Source organism: Macrotis lagotis, chromosome 5 (genome assembly GCF_037893015.1).
Source record: "Macrotis lagotis isolate mMagLag1 chromosome 5, bilby.v1.9.chrom.fasta, whole genome shotgun sequence".
Taxonomy (NCBI): Eukaryota; Metazoa; Chordata; class Mammalia; order Peramelemorphia; family Peramelidae; genus Macrotis; species Macrotis lagotis.
Window position 1 is genome coordinate 13,108,750 of NC_133662.1, and position 27,105 is coordinate 13,135,854.

Below are 27,105 nucleotides of genomic sequence, written 5' to 3' on the forward strand. Positions count from 1 at the left end.
ATTTCATACTGATATTCCAGAAACATCTCAAATTCAACATGTCTGAGACTAAACTTTCTTCTTCTAAACTTCCTTATTTCTGTTAAGGATGCCTCAGGTTTTCTAGTCTTTCACACTTAATGATCTCAACCCTTCACATGTATCCAATGAGCTGTCAAATCTTTCATCTATTTGTAAAATGCATTTTATATATATGCTCTCTCCTCTTCATTCACAGAGCTTTCACCTTTGTTCAAGCCCTCAGCATTCTTGGACAGCTTCCTAACTGGACTCTGCCTTGAGTCTCTCACCATTGTAGTCTATCTTATGTGATGCTACCAGAGTAAATTTCCTTAAGCACAGATCTGATGATGTCACTACCCTACTCATTGAATTCCAGTGGCACCTTGTTGCCTTTGGAATAAAGTGACACCTCCTCTGTTTAGTTTTTTAATTCTTATACAACCTGGTTCCAATCTACCTTTCCATTCTCATTGGACATTACTCTCTCTCCTGCACTTTTTAATCAGGTCAGATTAGCCTTACACTCAATACCCCCACCTCAGTCTTTATGTTTGGTACACACTCCTGCTGGTCTCTGTCTTACAGAATCCCTCTCTCTTCTTTAGTTACTATGTTCTGCATGAAGCCTTTCCTGACCCGCTGACCCCACACGAGTACCCTTCCATCCACACTATTGCATATGGTTGCTTTTGTCAACTTTATACTCTGTGTTTTTATATGTGTTTGTTATATTTCCTATTAGTGTGCAAACTCATTATGAATAGGGATTATCTTGTAGCTGCAGTGCCTAGCTCAATACCTTCCACACTGTAGGCTGTTAATATATCCTTGTTCATTGATTGATTAGAGTTGTTAGAATTCAGAATTAGCTACAGGTTTAGAAGCCAAAAGTTCTTGATAATTCCTGGGGTGTAAGCTAGCTATGTCATCATTATGCCAATATAGAAAACTTTTTTTTAATACTGGTTCTATTGTTTCAACAGCATAAGGAGTTCCTTCAGGTGAAAATTTCCTGTCAGTTCATATTCCCTGTGTTATACAGTCTTTAGAAAGTTGCCTTTCCCAATAGCTGGGTTTACCATGCTTGAAAAACTTCAGGTCACAACAGAGTATTATGTATGTTATTATTTTTGTTCAGTTGTTTCAGTTGTTATCTGACACATTTGGAATTTTCTTAGCAAAGATACTGGACAGGTTGTCATTTCCTTCTCCAGGATATTTTACAGATGAGGAGGGTTAAATGACTTGCCCAGTATCACCCAATTAGTGTCGGATGCCAAAAAATAAACACCCTGTTCATTAATTTCCACCTAATCCCATTGAATAAAATATAAGAAGTAACTTCTGTATGTAAGATTATGAACTAGATATTTATAAATAAAAAGACAAAATGAAAAACTCTTTGCTGGAAGGAACTTATACAAACACACCATATATATATATATATATATATATATATATATATATATGTATATATATATACATATATATATATCATACACATGAAAATCTGAAGATAGGGGAGAAGAAACTGATAACTTGGGACCTTCAGTAATAACTTTATATGAAAAGTGGTACATGAACCAAGCTTTGATAGATTTCAAGATGTAGAAAGAGGAAGAAGTACATTCTTGGGGTATAGAGAGGATGAACAGTTAGCACAGTGCTGAGTTGGGCAGTAACAAATGGGATAACTTGGCAAAAATGTACAGAAATGCATGAAAAAAGGCTTAGAATGGTAAGGTGAAACCAAAGTATGAAGAGCTTTAACTGTCAATTTTCAGAGTTCATATCATATTTTAGAGGAGATAGGAAGTTATTGAAAGAACTTGAGCAGGAGAATGACATGACTGTCCTTTTTATAGATTATTTTGGCAGTGGTATGTGTGATGAATTGTAGAGATGAAAAGCTAGAAGTTCAGTTAGGAGACTTTTGAGGTAGTTAAGACCAGAGATGATAAGTATATAAATCAGAGTTTTGTAAGTGAAGAAAATAGATGTGGGAGATGTTGTAGAAACAGAATAGAAAAGAATTACTGATTCGATGAAGGGAGGTATAGAATTTAACTTAAAAATCTGAGTGACTGAAAGGAGATTGATGGATAGATAGGACAGACAAATAGATAAGATCTGGAGGTATCTTTACAGAGATGATTGCCCCATTTCCTTATTCAAATATCTTTTTTTAAAAAAAATACTTGTGAAAAATATTATCTACCTGAAATTAAAATGCAACTTTCTCTTTCATTTGAAAACTGCTGATTGTCCTAAGTAAACTGGAATAATAATTGTTGGTAGGGATAATCAGGGAATCCTCTAATCAGTGTGATCACTTGCCTAATCAACTTTATTTGGGATTGCAAGTCTATGACCTCTGGTTAGAAAGGGTGTCCCACACCTCAAGGAATTAAATATGCTTCTTAGTCCCTTGCTGAGATACATGCTGAGAGAACTCATATTGGTCCCACATTCTAAAGTTGTCTCCTGATGATTACTTAAGGCTTAAATGAAAAACCTGGGCACATATTTAAGGATTCATCAAACAAAATTGTCCAGTCATATAAAAACAGGGCAGAAAGAAAATAGAATCCACTAATCACCTCCTTAAAGATATCTCAAAGTGAAAACATAAAGGAATTTCAAAGCCAAAATCAAAGACCCTTCAAATCAAAGAAGAGAGATACTTCAAAAAAGGTAGAAGGAAAGAATTCAGATATCAAAGAATAGTCAGTGCCACACAGAGCAGCTAGGTGGTGCTTTGGATAGAGCACTGTCCCTGGAATTAGGAGGTCCTGAATTCAAATCCTGCCTCAGACATTTAATAATTACCTAGCTGTGTGACCTTGGGCAAGTCACTTAATCCTATTGCCTTTAATAAATAAAAAAACTAAAAAAAATACTGTGGGGCAATTATAATAGAGGAGGAAAATCTTGGAACATAGTATTATAAAAGTCAAAAGACACAGGCCAACCAAGAATGCTTTATTCTGCAAAATGTAGTATAATCTCTTTTTTAAAGTTTTTATTTATTTTGAGTTTTACAATTTTCCCCCCAATGTTCCTTCCCTCTCCTGCCCCCAACAGAAGGCAATCTGTTAGGCGTTACAATGTTTCCATGGTATACATTGATCTAAGTTGAATGTGATGAGAGAGAAATTATATCCTTCTATTCACTTACATTTTAAGGGAGAGTTCATCCTATTCACAATCAAAATTATAATTACTAACTCTTTATCACCCTCCATGCCATCTTCCCTCTGTTTGTATTTTTCTCTTTTTTTCCGTTTATCCATATTCCCCAATATTTTGCTTCTGGATACTGCCACCTTCAGTGTTTGTCCTCCTATGTCAACCCCCCTCCCCTTTCTTTGCCTTTTCTCCTTCTTCCTTCCCTTCCTTCTGTTAATTCCCCTTTTCTTCCACTCCCCATCTCCTCCCTCCCCTTTTCCTCTTTCCCCCTTTTAATACTTGAAAGGTAAGATAAGCTTTTTTTTTTTTTTTTTGCAAGGCAAATGGGGTTAAGTAGTTTGCCCAAGGCCACACAGCTAGGTAATTATTAAGTGTCTGAGACCGGATCTGAACCCAGGTACTCCTGACTCCAAGGCCAGTGCTTTATCCACTATGCCACCTAGCCACCCAAGATAAGTTTCTTAACTGAGTGTTTGTGTAACTTAACTGTAAGCCAAGTCTGATGAAAGTTTCAGGTGGTTCTCAGCTTCTCTCTTCTTCCCCTCTGTTACAATAAGTCTTTTGTACCTCTCAGTGTAACGAGATTTACCCCATTCAATCTCCTCCCTCTTTCTATCTCCTTACTGTCCCCCTTTTTTAAGGAGGTGCTGTTTTTAAATCAATCTGAGTTACAAAAAAGTCATGATTGTCCATCACTTCTGGCTAAATATATTCTCTCTAATAGAGTTACAGTTCTCAAGAGTTATGAGAACCTTTCTCATATATCCAGTTTCATCTTATTGGATAGCACTTTTTTTCCCCTTTACCCCCCTCCTTTTTTTTTAACCTTTTCATGTGTGCCTTAAACCTCCTGTTTGATGTCCAAATTTTCTATTAAGCTGTTTTTTTCATCAGGACATGTTGGAAGTCTCCCATTTTATTAAATGTTCATCTTTTACCCTGGAAGAGAAGGCTCAGCTTTGCCATGTAGTGGATTCTTGGCTGCATTCCAAAGCTCCCTTGCTCTTCAGAATATCTCATTCCAGGCCCTTCAATCCCTTAATGTTGATGCAGCCAGGTCCTGTGTAATCCTTACTGTGGCTTTTTGGTATCTAAATTGTTTCTTTCTGACTGCTTGCAGGATTTTCTCTTTTATCTGATAGTTCTGAAATTTGGCCACAACATTCCTTGGTGTTTTCATTTTAGGATCTCTTTCTGGAAGGGAACCTATGCATTCTTTAAATAACAATTTTGCCCTCTGGTTCCATGATATCAGGGAAGTTTTCCCATCTCTAAATCCTATAATATTAAATCCAGCCTTTTTTTTCTCTTCAGTGTTTTTAGGAAGTCCAATAATTCTCAAGTTGTCCCTTTTTTTGATTGGTTCTCAAGGTCAGTGGTTTTGTTGATGAGGTATTTTACATTTTCTTCTATTTTTTTTCTATTTTTTGGTTTTATTTAAAAGGCTCTTACTGTTTCATGAAGTCATTAGTTTCCGCAGACTCCATTCTTTTTAGAGAAGATTTTTCTCCATTTACCTTTTGCAACTCCTTTTCCAATTGATCAATTCTGTTTTTGAAAGAGTTTTCCATTTGACCAATTGAGGTTTTGAGAGAATTATTTTCTTTTTGCATTTGTCCAGTTGTATTTTCCAATGTTTTGTTTTCTTGTTGCAAGGTGTTAATTGTGTCTCCCATATGTTCCAGTTGATTTTTAAACTCTTTCCTTATTTCTTCAAGGAAGTCTTTCTGTCCTGGAGACCAGATCATATTCTCCTCAGAGGTTCTAGGTATCCCTGAGTTAGGGTCTTTTCCTTCTAGGAATTTTTCTATGGACCCCCATTTCTTATGGCCTTTCTTCATTTTACTAAGACCTTAGGTTGGCAAGGGGCTGGTTCACAGAGGTTTGGTGTTCAGATCCCTAGAGGCTTTACCCACTGGGTTTAGTAACTCGAAATGGGTTGGCCAGAAGGCTGTGTTGGTTGCTTTCTCTGGAGTGTGTGTGTGACCTTAATTTGAGGCCCTCTCCCTTAACTTGGAGTGGGTGGATGAAGCTATTGAATATTTTTATCTTTGATCAATGGTGGATTTTTCCCTAGGGCAAGGTAATTGCTCTCTCTATTCACAGCTGAGGGAGGTCTTTTGCTCATACACCTGGAGCAGATGTGGGCTGTAATTGTGTTTTTTCTGGGAAGAGGCTTCAGCTGAAATGAAGCACTGGGATTCTCCCTCTAGCTCTGCTAGCTCCAGACCTTCAGTGCCACAACCAATGCCTCTGATCCCTAGTTGGTCGATCAGACTTTCAGGCTCTAGTCTACCCCTGCTGATCAGGCTAATGGTGCTCTCAGACTCTCACCCACCCCGCTGATCAGGCTAGTCAAGTTCTCTGCCTCTGACCTTGTCCTGTGATCCCTGCAGGGTCCCTCTGAGCCCAGCTCACCCACAATCCCAGAGGACAAAACTTGAGGTAGATTTTCTCCTAGTTTCTCTTTCTGGGTTTTGTGGATAGGATTTCTGTTAAGAGGTTTGTTTCATATTATTTATGAGGGGAAGATCAGGAGATGAGCTCTGTGCCTGTCTTTTCTGCCACCATCTATGTAGTATAATCTTATAGGGGTATAAATAGGGGACTTCAAATCATTCCTGATGAAAACACTAAACAAAAATTTGATATTTCAGCAATTGCTAAAGACCAAATCATAAACACAAAAGTAAAGAGAAAAACAAAACCAACATTCCTAAAACACATTTATGCAAAATTATTATATAAAATCTTAATGTAGAGGTTACAATAACATGAATATGTCTATATAACTTTAAGTTTGGACATAAGCATACCCATACCCATATATGTGTATATAGATGTGGCATGTCAAGAGTATTAGTTTGGTTCAATATTGAAAAAAGCTACAAATAATAAATCATATTCACAGCAATACAAATAAAATCATTAATGTGATGCAGAAAATTTTTCTCCTGAAATTCTAACCTTTATATGCTAAAAACATTAAAAACACACACACACAAATAGACCATTCCTTAATGTTATAAATAACATCCAGAGTATTATCTTCAGTGGAGAAAAGAGGTTTTCCCTAACCTATAGATAAAGATATAGATACTATTGTTACTCTCATTTTATAGTTATGGGAACTGAGTCAAATAAAGTTTAAATGACTTTTCCAGGGACACTGTACTAGTAAGTGCCTGAGGTCCAATATGGACTCTGATATTCTCATTCTAAACCCAGCCTTTCTTCATTGTACCATCGGCTACCTTAGCACAACTACACTAATGTACTTTTGGGAAGTAATCTGGAGTTATGCTGGAAAAGTCTATATAAATATTTTCATTTTATATAATCCTCCTTTTTGTTTTTCTTATTAAAATTTTTATGGTTGTTTATACTTATTAAGGTCATGTTAAAAAATAAGCAACTCTAAGTCAGCTGTGCTGCCCTTACTTTGAACCATATTCAAGCTTTTTTTCTTTTCCTTGGATTTTCAGACCATATTGCAGTGGGATAACATTGCTATTTCCTCAGTCTCTTCACACATCAATCAGAGAAGTTCCTTGTGTTTTATTAACCAAAGACTAGAGTTCATATCTATTTTCATGTGCCCTGTCAGCAAAAGTTCACATAATCTTTAATTCCATTGAGTTGGTTAAGGAATTCTCTGAGCAATCAACAAATGTATAATAGTTACTGCCTATGGGTCATACACTAAGGGAATAAATTTATTTTATTAGCATTCCTCTAATGATTCTTGCCATTTAACAGTCTGATACTAGGTAATGTTGATATAAACTCCTAAAATTTTAGAGACTGAAGAGACTTGGAAAATCATTTTATTCCAACTTTCACATTTAACAGAAGAAGAAACAGGAAGAGGGTAAATGAATTGCTTAAGGTCACATAAATTAGTGATAGAGCTAGACTAACATCCAAGTGTCTTTACTCTCCCTCTCTTTGTGTTAGATATTATTCAATCCTTCAAAAATTTCACTGTTATGCAATTTTTGGAAATCGTAACAAAAATTTATTTTCTCAAGTTTAAAAAAAATTTTTGCCTGAGATTTTCCCTTTGGGATGTTCAGAATAGGACTGAAATCTTTCCAAGTAGCTTTCAGCAACTTCATAGTGTCATTATCCAGGATACTAATAAATTTCATAGATGTGGAGAACCACTGGGTGGGTAGCAGGTTGGCACTATCAGGTTGGGTCTCTTGGAGATTTTGATTAACTTAGAGTGTATATGATATATGGGCACTCATTTAATGGTCATGGTTTTAATATAACAATAATGGAAAAATAGAGATGAAGACAAAATTAGCAAAAGGTTAAAACAAAGAGAGAATTAAAAAATAAATTTTAACAGAAATAACTCTGGAGGACATGAGTTGACTAAAGACATATTTTTTTTTTTAGGAAGAGGAGTGAATCTGTAAGGAAACTTACATTAAAGCTCACCCATTTTGCTTCTATACTTTTCTTTCTTATAGGACTGCATTTTCCTTTTCAAGGAATATCAAAAGTCTTTTCATAAAACACGAAAGCAGATTTTGGAAGCCTTAAGCGAGAAAACATTTGAGATTTCAGAAATGTACATATTTGGCAAATTTGAAGCCTTCTGTAAAAGACTAGAGAAGGTAAGAAACTGGTTATCACCTTGCTAATCTATTTTTGGGGGGAGCTGTTGGTTATTACTCATGAGTATTTCTTGATATTTCATCCTTTTCTTCTCTTTATATATTTTTTTTCCTCTTCTGATCTTCTCTTTGGCTTTCTTGTAAGCCCTAATATTATCATAGATGTCTTTGTGATAAGGGCAATAATTTTTCAGCTGTTTTTGACAGTGTTCAGTTAGGTGACTGACTGCGAATTGGGATCAGGAAGATTTGGATGGTGATAAAGACTGTGGGATAACATTGTGAGTTAGAAAAATCAGGAAGTACTTAAATATATGCTTGATGTACAATCACTATTTTTTTCAACATTGTTCACATACAAAACACTGTTAACTCTGAGTGTGTGTTTGTGTGTTTTTGTGTGTGTGTGTGTGTGTGTGTGTGTGTGTGTGTCTGTGTTGAGGATCTTTTTCCTAGTTATTTTTCTACTTGGTTATCCACTTCTCAATATCCTTTGCTCTGAATCTTCTTTCATATTTAACCTTTAATCCCTTACTATGAGTGTTCCTAATTCCTGGTGCCTAGCCTGGGTTCCATAAGAGCCCAGGGAGAATCTGTTCACCATGAGTTCTGGATAACTGGGGATCAAGAATAAGTAGCCAGACTGAAAGAAAAAAAAAAAACATCTTTTACTAGTGCTCTAAGGAAGACTGCTCCCAGTAGAAGCTTTAACTTTAGTGTTTTTATAGGGTTTTATGCTAACTTACACAGCCAATTAGCAAGTCTGCCAAGGAATTGAAATGACAGAAGGCAAGCCTCAAGGGTCACCAAAGTTGCTAAAGTCCTGATTTTCCTGTAGGATCCCCAATACTTTCTTGGTGGTTAGATTTATCAGAATATCCTGTGTTGTCAATATCCAAAGTAGGGAAGAGCTCCTTCAAGATGAAATCAGTTAGGTTCCATTTTTGTATTTGAACACGTCGTCACACATCTTAGATGCCTTAGAGTGATATACTTGAAGAAAAAGTTTTTCCAATGTGCTCCTGCTGCATTTTTTATGCATGTTTAATATTTAGTATCCTCAAGGAATAATTCAGCATAAGAAATTTAGGCTAAAAGAATTATTAACACTAGTATTTCTTTTATATAATGAAACACTTTTATAATGAAACCACTTTTCTTTTAAAGATTACAGAAATGATTACAATCGTGCAAGCTTACTCATCTTTGACTAATTCGACCATAGAAGGAATAGATATCATTGCAATAAAATTCAAAAATATATACCAAAATATTAAGAAAAAGCAGTATGATATTCTAGATCCACGGAAGACAGAATTTGAAGCAGATTTCTTAGATTTTACATCAAAAATCGATACCTTAGAAGTAAGTAATGATTCTATGTTGCTTTTTAATTTAGTAAAGATAAATATAATACTAGGCTTTCATATGTTTATTCTTTCATAAACTATAAAACATTATTTAAAATAGGTAAGAAATATGTCAATTTGACCAATCCTTTCTGGAGAAATAAAAATTTCAACTACTCTTTTATATATTCACAAATGACAGAAAAGATATATATAGATTGGTTCTACAGGCAACCTGAAGAAATCTAGTACCAAGGCCATATTTTAAGTTTCTTTTGTAAACATTCTTATTTTTTTAGAAATGTTTCAACCTAATTTCTTACATGCCCTGATATGTTAGCCCCATAGTAATTATTAGTAAATTATATACTCCTGATTCAAGTTTAAAAAGCTTTTAGAATATATCCTATTGGATCATAGTAAAAACAAAACAAAAACAAAAAACTTCCACAGATTCCCAGCTACAAGTCTGAAAATGAGCTACTTTCTTGAAGCTATTTTGTATGGTTTCATACTACAATGGATGAAGAGAGAATGTCAAGAGAACCCTAAAAATAACCTGGTAACCTATACGGCACCTTATATCTCCCTTTTGGGGTTTGGATGGAATGTATTCTCAGACATAAAGGGAAAAGAACATTTGTCTTTTTTTTTTAAAAAAAAGATGTTTTAATTATGCTCTTGAAAAAACTTATCTATTCATAGCCTCCCAGAGCTATTCCTTTTTGTAAACAGAGTTAAACAGAATAAAGCAACACATTGTTCATTTCTTGACCTCACTCTGCCAAGAAGGAGCTGTGCTTTTACATCAGTTCACTGAAGTCACCATTGAACATTGTATTGATGAGAGTTCTGAAGCTTTTAAATGTTATTTTCCTCTATTATTGAGGTTATCAGATCATTTATTTTGCCTCAAAGGCTTTACAAGTTTCTCTGAAATTTTCATAGCCATCATTTCTTATAATATACAAGTAGGTGCTTAGCAAATGTTTATTGACTATTGATTATTGTGTGATTACAAAAAATGGTCTGCTATAGAATATTATTTTACTAGGCCTGCAATTTCCCTTCTTATTTCATTGTTTGAGCTACCTCCCATTTGGATGTGTAGATTTTCATATAAATTTTGTAGAATAAGAGAGGGAGGCATGTGAATTTTCTAAGCATAGTATCTGGATCAGAAGAATGTTCAATTTTTTTAAGTGTGATATTTTTCCAAGTTTGCTTCACTTATATTTTGTTAATTCTGAAAATTTTATCATCTTAACTACAGACCTTTTCTGAATTTTCCAAATTTATTTGCTTCAGTGCCATTTCTGCTTTTTCAAACATTAGCTTTGGCATATTTCACTGACACTGATGGATAAAAGAATTTGTTATTTAAGTACCAACAAATATCTGTTCTTTAATTTAGGCTTATTATACTGCTTTTGGTCCCAAAGTTCACTTTGTGTTCCCTTGCCATTTTGGAGAGATTTTTAGTTCTGATTATTAGTGAAAGTTGATAATTCTCAGAATCCCCAAGATAGAGGGGGAAGAAACATTTTCTTGCCCTAATAATTGGGCAGAGAATGGCCTCTCTGCCTTCTAATTCACTTTGTAAAGTCTCATTCACTGAATTTTTTGCCTTTATCCACACTGGCTTTATAACAAACACTCACAATACAATAAAAGTGAGTTTATCTTTATCTGGTGACAAAACCCATTACACAAGATTAAACAAATAAGACTTCAAAGAAGAGGAATACCCATAAAAAAGGTAAATTACTTATATCATTAGAAAGAGATAAGAATTTGGGGCAGAGGGGTGAAAACTGGTTAAATTACTTGGACCCCTGTGGCAGTTAAGGTAGGCATAGTCAGGCAAGATCTGTCCTCACAGATCATTCTATAAACTGGTTAGTGAACAAGGAAAAATTCCAGTTGCTTATGCTTATGATTAGGCCTGGGTAGCATTATCCTCCACATAGGATTGGCTGTCTAGCATGTTTTAATCTCCTCCTTCCTTTTTAGATTAAAGCTCTTTGGATTACATTCTCAGCATATCAGGATAATAATTGATTAGTTCTTGGTAGTTGTACCACATCATTGATCAAATTTATGTCATTCCTATATTTCTAAGTTATCACTCCAAATTTTAAAAGTTTTGTTCAGATAATGCCTTCTTAAATAGTAGTTCAGTTTCCAAATCTTTATTTCTCAACCCAAAATAGTATTTTGAAAGAGAAGGTAAAACTCTACTTTATTTTCCAAAATTTCATAGTTTTTAAGCAATGATATTTCTTATTCCTTTGCCTATATCATTTATACTGATATGAGTTACCAGAACTGAGTAGCAATCATCAGAATGGCCAATCTTGAAAGAGTGTTGTCTCTTGGTTGCACGTACCAAGAAGACATCAGCCCTGCCCATTGCTATTGTCAGACTGATAAGAGCTTAGTTGGGGGTCCTCTTTTCTTTTGGTTGGTGCTTCCCCTAACAACTGACTTCCTGCCATGACCCAGCTGTCTTCTCATCAAGGAATTTCCCTTTGCTCTGGGATGGTCCGGACTGGCCATCAATTATTCCTTGGCTGGCTGGGCTCTTGACTCTATGGATGTGGCCACTCTTTCACTCTCCTTCTATCTCTTGTCTGGCTGCCTGTGATGGATCATCTTCTCCCCTTTGAGGACTTGATCCCTGAGGACAGAAACTGCTTTTTTGTTTATGCTTCTATCTGCAATACTTTGCACAGTGTTTAACACATATTTCATACTTAATCCTTCATACTTGTTCCTTTATTGTGGTTCCACATTACTATTTCTTGAAGAACAAGTGTTTTCTCTTCGGAAGGTATTATGTGCCCTTCTCTTTTGGAAGATTGTCATAAAAGCTTCTCATATTTCTTGTTGAGATTAAAATATTTACATTCTTTGTTCTATATCTGTTCTTGTGATATTCTTCTATCACCAGTCTCCTGATGTATATCAGTATTCATCAAATCTTTTTATCTTTTAATTTTTTTAAAGAGAAATTTCATTCTTCAATTTCCTGTCAAATGGGAAAGTTATTCCTCAAGTCTCATTATTTTTTCTTTTTAAAAAAGGAGAGAGATTTTGACACAGCAGGGCAAAAGCTAGACTACTCTTCTATGTCCCTGCAAAAATCCTCTCTATTCTCAATTATTTCTGGAAGCTAGATACTTAGTCTTTTATAATTCTTGCTACTGGACCTTTGTATAGCTCCTTTAGAGAGCTATCCCTGAGATAACCATTGTATTAATCCTCAAGTTTGAAGAAAGTAATTTCTGATTCTGCTTCATTACTATTAGATTTGAAGTTTGCAAACTGTAACAGAAACTGGTAGCAACATAAACATGAGGAATTCAGTGAAACATGGGAGGATTTATATAAAGTGACAAAGTGGGAAAACCCCCCCAACAAAATACATCTAAGGTTTTGGAATTTTAATTAATTATAGTAAACATCTTAATCTTGGCAAACTGATTAGGAAGCATGCCTTAGTAGATAGGACAGGGCTATAATGGAATACAGTATTTACTATAATAGTGATTGCTTTGTCAGCTGCATTTTTTTAAAACTTTTTTTACATTTTGTTCAAAGACTTCAATTTTTGAGGGGGCAGTTTAAGGAGAAATGATTATTAAAATATATACCTATATTTATAATGTAACATGTTATATAGACATAATTTATAATACACATTGCAAAAAAACAAAAAGCCATTAACATAGTTTTTAAAAGTCAGTTAATAAATGAATAAATAACTTAAAAAAATATGATATCTACTTTCAGCAAAAGGTTCTCTGAAATTTGGAGACTAATAACTCCTGTTTCTAGAGTTTGCTAACTCTGGCCATCAGTGCTAAAGGATTAAGGCATCTTCTGCAAAATCTACTTGCTATTGAATTAATTTGTACTCTCTAGAAATACAAAGTTACAAAAGAAAGGATTCTTACCAAAATCCATTAGCAATCATTCTATGAAACTGAATGAAATAGAAACAATATATTTAGAGAAAGATTCAAAAGTGAAAATAGAATAAAACTAAGTTTTTTTTTAATAAAATTTAATTTTTGGAAAACATAATAACATGTTTATTTGTGAGAGGTCATGGACACTAGTGAGTTCAGAAGACCCAGGTTTTCTGAACATTTTGTTGTTCAGTCATTTTTAGTTGTATCTGACTCTAAATGACTTCATTTGGGGTTTTCTTGACAAAGATACCAAGAGTGGTTTTCCAGTTCCTTCTCCAGTTTGTTTTACAGATGAGGAAAGTGAAGCAGATGGGGTGAAGTGAATTGCCTGGGGTCATATAACTTTTAAGTGTCTCAGACCAGTTTAGAACTCAAAGAATATGAGTCTTCATGACTCCAGAGCCAGCATGCTATCCATTATGCCCTCCTAAGTGTTAAACACTCCCCTTATTTAAGTCCTAGTTGGAATAGTATTAATATATTTATATATTTTATACATTTATATTTATATATTAACATATTTTAATAAAATTTACTTGCATTTTCTACAATTTTATATTTTAAATTATGGTTATATAGTGACATTGTATCAAAATAATATTTCCAGCCATTTAAAGTTCATGATGTTAAGCAAAATTTTATAGAGGAATACAAGGTGCAATCAAGTTATTAAGAGTCTTCCTTATATGACTTCTGGAATTGATAGCTTAAATTCAAAGCAACTTGGAGTCTGTTAGAAATACTATAATGCTATAAATAACAGTAATTATTGTTGATCACAAAATGGATATCTGCTGTAATATATAAAACTACATGGTTTAAATATTAATTTTTTTTTCTTAGGCACAAATTCAAGCCTTCATGAGTAGTACTTTTGCTAAAATCTTGTCTTCTCAACTTGCTCTTCATCAACTTCAGCGGTATTTATTAATAATTTAAAATAGCATAAATTTAAAGCATTGCATTCGTAAATGAAATAATCTTAAATTTTAAGTTTTAAGTTCAGTATGACATTTTGTTTAATAATAATTTCAAAAAGTTATGATTGGTGATTATTCAAAAGTATAGTAGATCTTCATCAACAATTTTAGAAGGGAATTTCTTTTAAGCAAGTAAATACATTTCTAAAGTCATCATGAATATTACTTTTTATACCATACAATCCACATATATATATTATATTAATATATTATATATATATATATATTATACCATACAATCCACATATATATTTATTAATATATTCAAAGCATGTGCTTATATGCTACAATGGAGACAAACAATCTTTGCTCAGCTTTATAGATGATATAATTTCTTTCTTTTTCTTTACCTTCTAATAATCCTTCCTGCTTTCCTTCTTTCCTTCCTAACACACAGAAATATTTATTTCAAGATATAGCCACAAATTACCAAGGCATGGGATACATAATCTCCCTTTTCCCCCTTCTCCCTGCATCTGTCTCTGGGGAAGGGAAAGGCATTAGATTCAGAGTTTAGCTTGATTCCTAAGAAGTATAGCCCCCAGCTTGTAATCCAAAAACCTTCTCAAGGATTAAATCTTAGGTATCCTGTGTTTTCAGGGTACCCTTTTGGGCTCCCAGTTGTGTAACCTTGGCTCCAAGGTCACTGTCACTTTGACTTGAACTTCTTCTATGAGGATTGCTAGCATCTGAAAATGAGGAAGACAAACAACACAGAACAGCAAGAGCTATCCCATTTTTTGGAGCTGAAGTAAAAGAGAGGAAGCAGGGGAAGGAAAGTTCTTCCCCTCTCACAAGTTCATTTCATAATATTCTGAAGTTGGATGAACTGGGATCTTTACCCTCTGAATGCAATAGTTGAGAGGGACTGAAATTAGAGTGCAACAGCAGCAGGAAAAATAGGTTACAATTTGTAATAGTAAAAAACAGAGCAAGCAATTCCCAGATAGTTTTCCATTTGGTAGTGGCTCTCTAATAACTATATGCACAAGTCATGGGGAGCAGGGTGGAGGACACACAGAGGTAGGAATAAGGACCATGGGAAATATTTCAATGTTTTCATTAAAGTTCTCCCCAATGGCCACAACAACTGCTTTGAGAAACTTAGAGTTGGCTTATCTTGGTTTTTTTTTTCCTAGCTCTGATGAGCTACTTGACTTGAACAAGTCACAATCTCCCCCCAATAAACTGAGTATAACCAACTACCTGCCTCAAGGCATTGGTATTCAAAAATATTTAAGAGGTTGTTTTAAAAAGTAAAATTAGTATGAAGAGTACTAATCATCATTATTCATATTTAACATTTATATAGAACTAAAAGATTAGCAATGACCTTTTCAAATGTGTCATTTTGTCTTCTCAGTAATATGGGAAGGTAAGTGCTATTACTATACCCCTTTTGTAGTTGAGGAAACTGAGGCATATAGAGATTAAATGATTTTTCCCAAGGTCACACAGCTAGTAAATAACAGACTATACTTGAACCTAAGGCTTCCTAACTTCAATTCCAGCACTACCATACCACCATGTTGCCAAACATACTCTTAGACACTGAATTATCTTACTGTTGTAGTTATTTGCTGACAACCTATTTTGCCATAAAGCCTTTGGTTCTAATGCTTCCTGAACATCATTTTTTAAATATAGGGTTGATATGTGCATTTAAATTATGAACATGTGTTAAATACATTAATGAATTCAGGTCAGTTCAGTTTTAACAACAAATTCTTAAATGTATTTCATCTGTACTTAAATAGTACTCAAATAATTCATGAAATAATTCCATTTCAATTATTTTTAGATTTCAGAAGCTGAATATTCCATGCCTTCAATTAGAAATTAAACATACCATTCAGCGCATTCTCCAGTTTTATGTTGCTGAACTTGAAGCCACAAAAAAGGTAAGTTTTCCATTCATAATTAGAAATTTGGAATAATGTGTTTATTTTTGTTTGTTTGTTTGTTTTTTTGTTTTTGCAAGGCAAATGGGATTAAGTGGCTTGCCCAAGGCCACACAGCTAGGTAATTATTAAGTATCTGAGACCAGATTTGAACCCTGACTCCAGGGCCAGTGCTTCATCCACTATGCCACCTAGCTGCCCCTGGAATAATGTATTTATGCAAAAATAATTCTTTTGAAAATCTTTGATACCACATGACTTTAGGCCCAAGATAATTCTTCAAGGAAATAATTATATGCCTCTATATTACCCTAGAGAATTGATTTTATTTGCTCATAAAAATAAATAATCTAGAGGATTATTATAGATTCATTGTAACCAAATACTCTTTCTTCCTCCCCAGATTGAGGATGGTAGTGTGTGTATATGTGTGTGTAGGTGGGAATTGGGCAAAAAAATGTGTCATGGCATAATTATGAGTGAGCAGTAGATTGTTGGTCATGATATTCCCCTCTATAGAGTTAGCAACCAAAGACAGAATATTGGTTTAACAATGGGGAAAATGAATGCATATTATTATCTGTAGTATCATATAATTGACAATAGTTTTTAAATTGTAGCTTTATCTTGCTCAAAAAGAAGACCCTCCCCTTGCCAGAAACATGCCTCCTGTAGCTGGAAAGATACTGTGGGTGAGGCAGCTCTACCGGCGTATTAATGAGCCAATCAACTACTTTTTTGTAAGCTAATAATCATATTATACATTTGACATTGCTTTGACTAATATGTTGTTCCATTTAGCCAAACATTTTACATTAAAGCTTCTCTATCTGTTTCTCAAAGAGCAATAATCTCATAATCTCAAAATCGTATATTATATCATATACAGTGACCATAATTTAATATTTGATACATTTGTCATATATATTTTTCTAATACATGTTAAAACAATTGTTTTGCATTTTCAGAGTTTTTGGTTCCTCCTCAGAGATAAACTATTACATGATTGCCTGCGCAATCATGTAAAACATCTATATTAGTCATTTTGAACAAGAATACTTGAATAAAAGAAAAACAATGAAAGAAAATGAAAAAATAACATGCTTTTAGTCTTTATTCAAACCATGTCAGTTCTTTTTATGGAGATGAATAGTATGCTTCATCTTTAATTCTTTGGGGTTGTCTTGGATCATAGAGTATTACTGAGAATAGCTAAATCATTCACAGTTCTTCTTCATTCAGTTTTGCTGTTCCTGTGTACAACTAATCCCAGTTCTGCTCACTTCACACTATGCATCACTTCATGTATGTCTTTCCAGGTTTTTCTAAAAGCATCTTACTTGTTATTTCTTTTAGCACAATAATAATCCTTCACAATCATTTTTGCCACAGCTAATTTAACCATTCCCTAATTGATGGGCATCCCTTGATTTTCAGTTTTTAGCCACCAAAAAAAGAGGTGCTATGAATATTTTTTGTATAAATAGATCCTTTTCCTTTTTTTGATGTCTTTGGGGTACAGACACAATAGTGGATTTCCTGGAGTTTGGCTGCCCTTTAGACATAGTTTCAAATTGCAATCCAGAATGTTTGGATCAGTTCACAGCTCAACCCACAAGGTCCCAGTTTTCCAACATCCTCTTTAACATCCATAATTTTCCTTCAACTTCCATCATCTTCCTTTTTTTGTCATATTAGCCAATCTGATATAGGAATTAAGTGGTTCCTCAAAGTTGTTTTAATTTGTATTTCTCTAATCGGTAGTAATTTTGATCATTTTTAAATGTATCTATCAATAGCTTTGATGTTTTTCTGTTTTTCATCTGAAAAGCTCTTGTTCATATCCTTTAACCATTCAGTTGTTGAATGACTTGTATTTTTCCTCTAAAGATTTGAGAAATGAGACCTTTATTATAGATAAGTTCTTGCAAATTTTTCTCCAATTTCTGCTTTCCTTTTATTTTGTTTGCATTGGTTTTGTTTGTACAAAACTTTTAAATTTTATATAATCAAATTATCTGTTTTGTATTATGTAATACCTCTGTCTTTTTTTCTGGTCCTGAATTCTTCCCTTATTCAATGATCTAGCAATAAACTATGCCATGCTTTCCTTATTTGCTTATGATATCACTCTTTCTATAAATCATGGAGCCATTTTAATCTTATCTTGGCATATGGTGTGAATATCTAGTTTCTGCCATACTGTTTTTCATTTTTTTTTCAGTTTTTCCAGCAGTTTTTGTTACATAATGAGTTTTATTTCAAAGCTTGGATCTTTGAATTTATCATATACCAAATTACTATGGTTATTTCCTATAATGTAATGTGTAACTAATCAATTCTACTAATCCACCATTCTGTTTCTTCCCCAGTAGTAGACTTTTTTGTTAACTACTGCATTGTAATACAGTTTGCGATCTGGTACACCTAGGCCACCTATCTTCACATTTTTTTCCTTGATCTTTTGTTCTTCCAGATGAACTTTGTTATTGTTCTTTTTAACTCTCTAAATTAATTATGCAAGCATGCATATTCTTAATGTTTCTGGTTGCAGTTTTAGAACTAGAATAAACAAGAAAGATCAAAAATGTAGTTGACTCATTTTTAGAAAAAAAAGTTATGTTCATATGATTTTCCAGGATTCAGGAAAAATCTTAATTCCTTTATAAGTCAAAAGTGTAGTAGTTATTATTACTAAGTTACTGTGATCCAGCATAGCACTGGCAGCAGTGCTTTCAATCTGATCTTTGTTTCTTTGCCTTCCCTGACTTAAGGCAAACCACTTAACTTCTCCATGACATAGCTCTAAAAATGTTCCTCATCATGTATTTTTATTACTTTACAGGATCATTTTAAGGAAAATACTCCAAAATATAAAGACCAGTTTAAATGCAAGATTTTTTAAATTATGATCTTATTACTTAACTAGCAATAAATATAAATATTCAAATTCCTCAACAAGAACCTAAAATGACTATATAAAACATTTAAAATTTCTTTCATTAAAAAAATTATTAATATTAACAAGGTAGTAATAAGATCATTCTGGTTTTTTAAAAAATTCTTTTTCTCTTTGATGTATTTTCTAGGTTTTGTTGTTTAATTACATTATTATAGTCAGCATTTATACTACTATTCTGGTCTTTGCTCAGCATCAATTCTCATATGTCTCTGTATTGTATATATATATATTCATATATATATATATTTATATATATATATTTCTTATGTCATGAAAATAATTTATTACTTGTCTCTACACAACTTGCCTGTCCAACTTGTCCTAATATATAGTACACCAAACTGAACACAGTACTCTGGATAAGATCTGACAAGGGCATACCCAGAGAAGGATTAACATTGCCCTTATTCTAGACACATGCTATATCTTTCATAATAAAGTTTTCTCAGCCTCCATATCATACTGTTGATTCACAGTGAACTCTTGTTGTCCAACAAAACCCTTTGATCTTGTCTAATCTGATACTCTTTTAGATGTAATTAATACTTCTGATCTATATATTTCTGAACAGAAATTAGTCTCTTTTTTTAAATCTTTTTTTTAAGGCTTTTTTTTTTTTTTTTGCAAGGCAAATGGGGTTAAGTAGTTTGCCCAAGGCCACACAGCTAGTTAATCATTAAGTATCTGAGACCAGATTTGAACCCAGGTACTCCTGACTCCAGGGCCGGTGCTTTATCCACTGCGCCACCTAGCTGCCCCAGAAATTAGTTTCTTAGCCTTTAACTAATAGATATAAAATGCCAGTATGCTATGTAAGGCCTATCTCCTACAATGTTGACTTGGCCTGTGCTAGTACTATCCAGTCATTTCAATGTTAGCACCAATAAATTCCTTACCTAATCAACAAACCCCAAGATAAGAGACATCTTGGATGAGGAGAGAGCAATCCTATTATTAATTATGAACATTTACTCTTCAGTATAAGTGGAATTCTTGTCAATAGGAATTTTAAGCAAATATTAAGATTTGAGGGAATCATACTGTAAAACCATTTCATCTAAATGAAATTTCATTGGTCATTTAACTCAGTTTTTATGATTCTTTTTCCTTTCTGTATAAAATGTCCCCCCCCCCCCCAAATTTTATATCAGTGTTGGTATTTGCAAGGGTGCCATCTACTCATGGGTTTTGGTAAGATCATAGAGAATTAAACTTCATTAAGAAATCTAATTTTGTTGTTTTATTTTTAGTTGAAAGGAATTATGGTTGACAGTCTTTTTGAGAAAACTCACTGTGAAACCTTCCCTCCCCTCTGCTCCTATTATTTGTTTTTTTAATAATAATAAAAACCTCACATTGTGCTTACTTTGTTCCAGGCACTTTACAATTATTATCTTATTTGAGCTTCGTAACATCCCTGGGAGATGTGAGCTAGAGTGGAGAAAATTAAGATAGAGCTTGTGGAGATGATTTTCTTAAAGCATAAGTATAGAGCTTTAAAGTTATCACTATTATATATCATAGTTAAATGAAATGTCATGTTGGTAAATTGAGCCTGTTGTTAAGATCATTATTTTGTTCTCTTTTCTTTCCTTTGACACCAACACTCTAAAAGCAGACTTTCACCCTCTCACATCATTAGAATCATCTGCGTGGCTCTGCCTGCCTCAGTACTCTTCCCCACTTCACACTCCATCATGCTATGAAAGGGAGTTAACTAAAATTCAGATCTGAACATGTGCTTCTCTCTCTTTCACACACACCACAATGCAACATACAGCATATATATATATATATATATATAGACAAACAGAGGTACACATAGATACATATATATATATATACACACTTATACATATATACATACATACACGCAGACACATTCTATTGCCTATAGGATCAAATACAAAATGCCCTTCATAACCTAGCCCCTTCCTACCTATCTAGTCTCTTTAATACCTTACTTCCTCACATCCCTGGCCTCCTGACTGTTCCACTAATAAAGACTCTCTGTCTCTGGTTTCCCAGCCTTCTTTCTGTTTCTCCCCTGTGTCTAGGATGCTCTTCCGCCTCTGCTCTGACTCCTGACCTCCCTGACTTCCTTTAAGTCCCAGCTAAACTCCTATCTTCCACAGGAAACCCCCCAACCACCCAATCCCTGTTAATTCCAGTGCCTTCCCTCTATTAATTATTTTCTCTTTATCCTATGTATAGCTTTCTGTGTATTTATTTGCATATTAACCCTCCCTCTCCCATTATATTGTAATTTCCTTGAGGGAAGAAACTGTCTTTTACCTCCTTTTTTTTTCTATATCCAGCATTTAGCCTGAGGCCTGGCACATAGTAAGCACTTAATAAATATCTGCTGAATTGAATTGATATTTTAAAAAACTAGATTCTAAAAAGAATAAGTAATTGACTCTTTTTCCCCCCCAAAAAAAACAAAACAACAACAATAAAACAGAAAAATTCGGACATCTTGGCAAGTCCAGAGGGTAAAGCTGTTATTCGACAATACAACAAAATTTCCTATGTTTTAGCGGAATTTGAGGTACTCTATCATTCATCATGGTTCAAAGACATCTCTCGGTTTCACTATGGTATGTATGCAATTATGTAAAAAAAAATTTATAAGAATTTGGATTTATGCCAAATGATTTTGTATGGTTTCAGAGTTAGAGTTTAACTGCACTAAATTAGATAATGCCTGCATATTTCAAGCTTCTTAATTATTAAATGAACATTTCAGTCATCTAATTTACCATTTTATTCAATTGAGGCACATTCCCTTTTAAAAACAATAAGACAGATTACCCCAATCACCCTATGATTGTATGCAGAATATTCCAAAATTCTTAGCATGCTTTTAAACTGCCATAAACTTTAATAGTTTTCAAAATGCACTCAGACTTTTGAGATACTTTCAGTATTGGAACTGTTAATGATAACTTTAAGAGGAAAAAGGAATAAAAGTCATAACTAAATATAAATGTCATTTTTTCAGATAATATGATTGCATACCTAGAAAATCAAAATAAATCAGTCAAAAATTAATAGTAGTAAAAATTAGTTAAGCTGTTAAAGAATATAAGATTGTAGCCACTGGGTTCAATTCTGCCTATGAAGAATCATTATTCAGACTGGGAAAGCATGGGTGGAAATAAAACAAAAATTTATTTAAAAGATTACAAGACATAGGAAGGGCTAGAGAGAGAGAGAGAGAAAGAGAGATAAAAGAACCATCAAGCAGCCTTGGCTGGGCCATGATCAGAGAATACTGAGTTGGCCCTGAACTGGAGTCCAACTCAGGATTTTATGTCTTGCCTTTCATCCAGAGGGCAAAAGGTGAACTCCCTTCCTCTATACTCAACCCAGAATTAGGTAGAGGGTAAAGCCCAAGGAGATCAGGATACAAATTTTACATCAAACAATGGTACTTTAAGAATGGGGAGGGTCCCCACTCAAGATTACAATTATTTCTGTTACAACCATAATTCTCTACTTCAAGTCAATTTACATCTTAAGAGTCAATTTACATCTCCACCCAAATTCTTTGTGTTGCATTCAAATTCTCTTCATCTAACCCTGCATCATTCCCCCCTCTATCATTTTAGGACCAGAATCTTCTGGGTCTTTCAGAGTCCATTATCACAGGTTGGACTTCATTGAGGCAGGGTCCAGGGAATGATTGACTGGCACAGCTGGTTGGCATTCTGCAGAGTCTGGTCTTGGAGCTATACAGTTAAGAGAAATAAAACTCAAGGAAAAAATTGAGCAAACAAAAACCAGAGATATTGTAACAGAAAAGGCTATTTAACAGAGGTCTAATAATTTAGGAAAAAACTAGAAGGTCTGTAAGTGGCAAGAATTATACTTTATAATCCTCAGCCAGTATCAAAATGTCTTTCATAAGAACATGGGGTCCAATATAACAGATTCCTTTATGGATGCCACACAAGTTGTAAGCAGAAGTTCTGAGAGTATTTTAAAACTGCACATGTCCAAAAAGTAATTTGCAACAAAGTTTTTTCTTTTAGCTTTGGCCATGATTAGAATGAACAAAAATTCTAGTTGAAGAATGAATCTCTCCTTTAAAGCCATTAAATATGCCAATAGGCATTATTCTGCTCTACTGGTTCACTCTCATACTTAATTATGATGCACCTGGAATGATCATGGAAATTTGCTATTATAGAGCAGAGAGGGACATGAAGACATGTTCCCTTATGAAGTCATACAGACAATATTCTTCAATGGGCCTGGTGAGGGAATTTTTAAAAGAATCCTACCCTAGCTGAGGCTAGAGTTGTTCTTTCAAAGTTAGTTACACCATCTGAACATCAAACCCCATAGGGCTAAATGACTTCGTTGGCATAATTGTCTATTTTATCATATTTGATTTCAGGCAGATCAATGTGTTATAATATAGCAATTACCTGTAACCAGAGCTTCAGGTGGCATGAGCACTAAGGAGAACCAAGAGTATGCCAGGCTGTAATTTAGTATAAGAGTTCCAGGAAAAAGATCATAATTCAGTTGTTGTTCATGTAGCTAAGGACAGTGCTGTAAATGAAATGCAATAAACAGATTTTGAGATGTAAAAATAATCCTAATTCATATTTTTTATAAAACCAACTTTTTGCAATGAACCCATTTAGTTATTAACTTTGTTTAAAATAACTACATATCTCCTGGCTAAAAGATTGCCCATCATCTCCATACTTCTCACATAACAATTGCTTAGAGATTGCCACAGAGAAAATCTCAAATTATCATTATTGTTTTATCTTCCTCATGTTACACAGGTGCTTTTCCCTCACACCAAATAACCACAGTTTAGTCCCAGTTTACATATATAGCTAGACATTTCTATAAACTTTTAACTACTAGCCATAGCCATTTTCAGAATACAAATTACTTTCAGAATTCTTTAAAACAATCAGATGTTAATTCCAGTCTGTAATTACAATATAAAAATAGCTTACATGTTCACAAGAGAACCAAACACTATTAGTATTTCTTTGAAGTTACAGAAGAATATCACATAACTGATAAATACTTACACATGTTTCCTTCCATAAACATATGATGATAAATGATGAGACAAAGATTACAACTTTCTTCCTTTACAATCAAAAGACCTTGTGAGATTGTTGAGAATATATATCAATTTAACATTAAAACAAATCAGATTACAAAATTTAGTACAATCTCTCTTCCCCAAAAGAAATCAGTAGATTATATGAGATTCAATATTCCCAAATTCCTTGAAATACGATTTATCCCAAATATATTTTCCTCCTTAATCACACACACACACACACACACACACACACACACACACACACACACACACACACACACACACACACACAAACACTTTCACTCTCAAGACTTGTTCCAAAAGTTAGGTGACTAAAATATTCACATTTAGCTCTCAGATATTTTTTTTCCCTATCAAAGGCCTTCCCACCCTCTTTTCAAAGCTTTTGGAGGGCAGGGAGTTAGCTCACAGATGAGATCATTTCACAAACTTTGCCACTTAAAAACTTTCAAATGGTATAAGTTGATAGGTTCAGATCCCAACTTCATTAATTCCTTAAAATTAGACCTTTTTAAGCAATTAAACTCAAAACCCAAACTAAGAGGAATAACATTTAACTTTACCTAATTCAGATTTGAATTGCACACACACACACACACACACACACACACACAAACACACACACACACTCATGCAACAGAAACAACTCTCTTGTATCAAATTTACCAAAGTAAGATTAATACCCTGGCCAGTACCAGATCTCAGAAGATAGAAACATTTTCCCACTTCTCTAGGCCAGTAAAGAGATGTGAAAACATCCCATCATTGTTTAAATACACATGTACACACATATACACATATACATTTATTTATTTTTTGAATGTACCAATTAAGACCAGTCAAAAAATAATTTTTAGAATCAATCAGAATTTCTTGAGGAACCTCATGTATTCATTAAAATTTTGAAATAGATAACCAATAGTTAAAATTGAATGTATTCTTAAGTAACTTTAAAGATGAAATCTGAATTTCTTAGTCCCAGAAAAAGTTTCCCCCTTTTATTCTTGTCTTTATTGACACTCAATCTGCCCATTTCCCCTTCCCTCTCCCAAGGGTGGGATTTTCTCAGCTCAGCTAAATGTAGCCTAAGAAAAATGTGTTCATTGCCCCCCTCCCCAAACCAGGAAGAAGGCATGGGGGTCCCCTGTTTTCTAAAACAAGTTTTTTTGGGGGGTCTTACCCTTCCTTCAGCAAAGCATGCATTCCATCTGAGACATAGATTTGTATTTCTTAGTTCTAGAAAGGAAGATTTCCCTTCTCCTTCCCCCTCCCCCCACCCTCTGTGGGGGGAGCAGAGAATGAGAGAACATTTCAAAGAGAGAGAAAGAATACCACACAAAGATAATTTCCAGGAGCTCAGATATTTTATTTCTGTCAAATCTAATTCCTTCAAAGGAGCAAGTACACAGCTGGGGAGGAGTATTGGTAATATATTTCCTCCCATATTTTATCAATTTGTAGGTAGGCAAACATGTCAATTGGACATACACTGAATGTCCTTCCTTAACAACCCTCATTCACAGTGGTGTATAAACCAAACACACCTCAGAACTGCCAGCCAGTCTGAAAACAGGGTAGGCCCACACCATGGCTACTGCCAAACATCACGTGGGTTCAGCTTTGTGGGTTATGGGTTACAAACTCACCCTTTTTCCATTTTCCAGGAAAAGGTAAACACAGAAGGAGACCTAGAGGTTCAGTAATTTTCCTACTTTCCTAAACATCTAGGAGCTCGATCGAGTTTCCTAGTCTGGGCAGAGAATCCCTTTGTTGGTTGCCAAAATGTAGCCGCTAGCTACCTGGATTCGATTCTACCTATGAGGAATCGTTCAGACTGGGAAAGCATGGATGTAAATAAGACAGAAATTTATTATAAAGGGTACAAGACATAGGAATGGCTAGAGAGAGAGAGAAAGAGAGAGATGAACAGTCAAGCAGCCTTGGCTGGGCCATGGTCAGAGAAGAATGAGCGGGACCTGAACTGGAGTCCAGCTCAGGATTTTATGTCTTGCCTCTCATCCAGAGGGCAAAAGGTGAACTCTCTTCCCTATACTCAACCCAGAATTAGGTAGAGGGTAAAGCCCAAGGAGATCAGGATACAAATTTTACATCAAACAATGGTACTTTAAGAATGGGGAGGGTCCCCACCCAAGATTACAATTATTTCTGTTACAACCATAATTCTCTACTTCAAGTCAACTTACATCTCAAGAGTCAATTTACATCTCCACCCAAATTCTTTGTGTTACATTCAAATTCTCTTCATCTTCCCCTGCATCAAGATCAATCCACAGAAATCAGTTGCATTCCTGGTGACAAGGATCTAGAAAATAAAATGGAAAAAATAATTTCATATTAATAATGACAAAAATCTGTAAACATTTGGCTGTTTAAAATACTAGGTTAAAATAAATCTTAATGGAAGAAATAATGGAAAACATGAATAAATGGAGAGCTATTGCTAACTTCTGGTTATGAACATTAATATCATAAATATGACAATATTCCCTAAGTTTATATATATATATATATATATATATATATACTATACACTATATACACTATACACTATATACACTATACACTATATATACACTATATATATATATATATATATATATATATATATATATATACACACACACTATCAGATAAAGTACCTATGGATATTTTACAACAAATATCCCAGCATTTTAATCTTCTTTGAACTCGCTTGCTGAACTTGGAATTAAGACTTTATTACCAGTTTCCTAACCTACATAGGGCCTCTTTTGCCCTTTCACCTAATTATTAGTTCTGCTTGCCCTCTTATTGACTCCCTTTGCCCCTGTCCTGCTGGAGGCTTCTTTGTTTCCTGATTTCCCCTCCATCTCAGACCTCCTTGAGATGCCAGCCTGCTTGGTGTCATCCTTTACCTTTTACTATTTTACTTTAGTGTACCAGTCTACTTAAGGCTACCTATTGCTAAAATACTTGTTCTGCCTATCCCCTCTTCAGGCCCCTGGCCTGCCT

General features: G+C 34.2%; 1 protein-coding gene across 1 annotated transcript in view; it reads left to right on the forward strand.

Moving 5' to 3' along the window:
- Positions 1 to 27,105, forward strand: part of LOC141489202 (dynein axonemal heavy chain 8-like) — a 395,310-nt gene that overhangs the window by 49,027 nt on the left and 319,178 nt on the right. Inside the window, 6 exon segments of the mRNA XM_074189981.1 lie at positions 7,674 to 7,820; positions 8,988 to 9,185; positions 13,990 to 14,066; positions 15,928 to 16,027; positions 16,648 to 16,767; positions 21,454 to 21,589. Of these exon segments, the coding sequence (XP_074046082.1) occupies positions 7,674 to 7,820; positions 8,988 to 9,185; positions 13,990 to 14,066; positions 15,928 to 16,027; positions 16,648 to 16,767; positions 21,454 to 21,589 (778 nt within the window).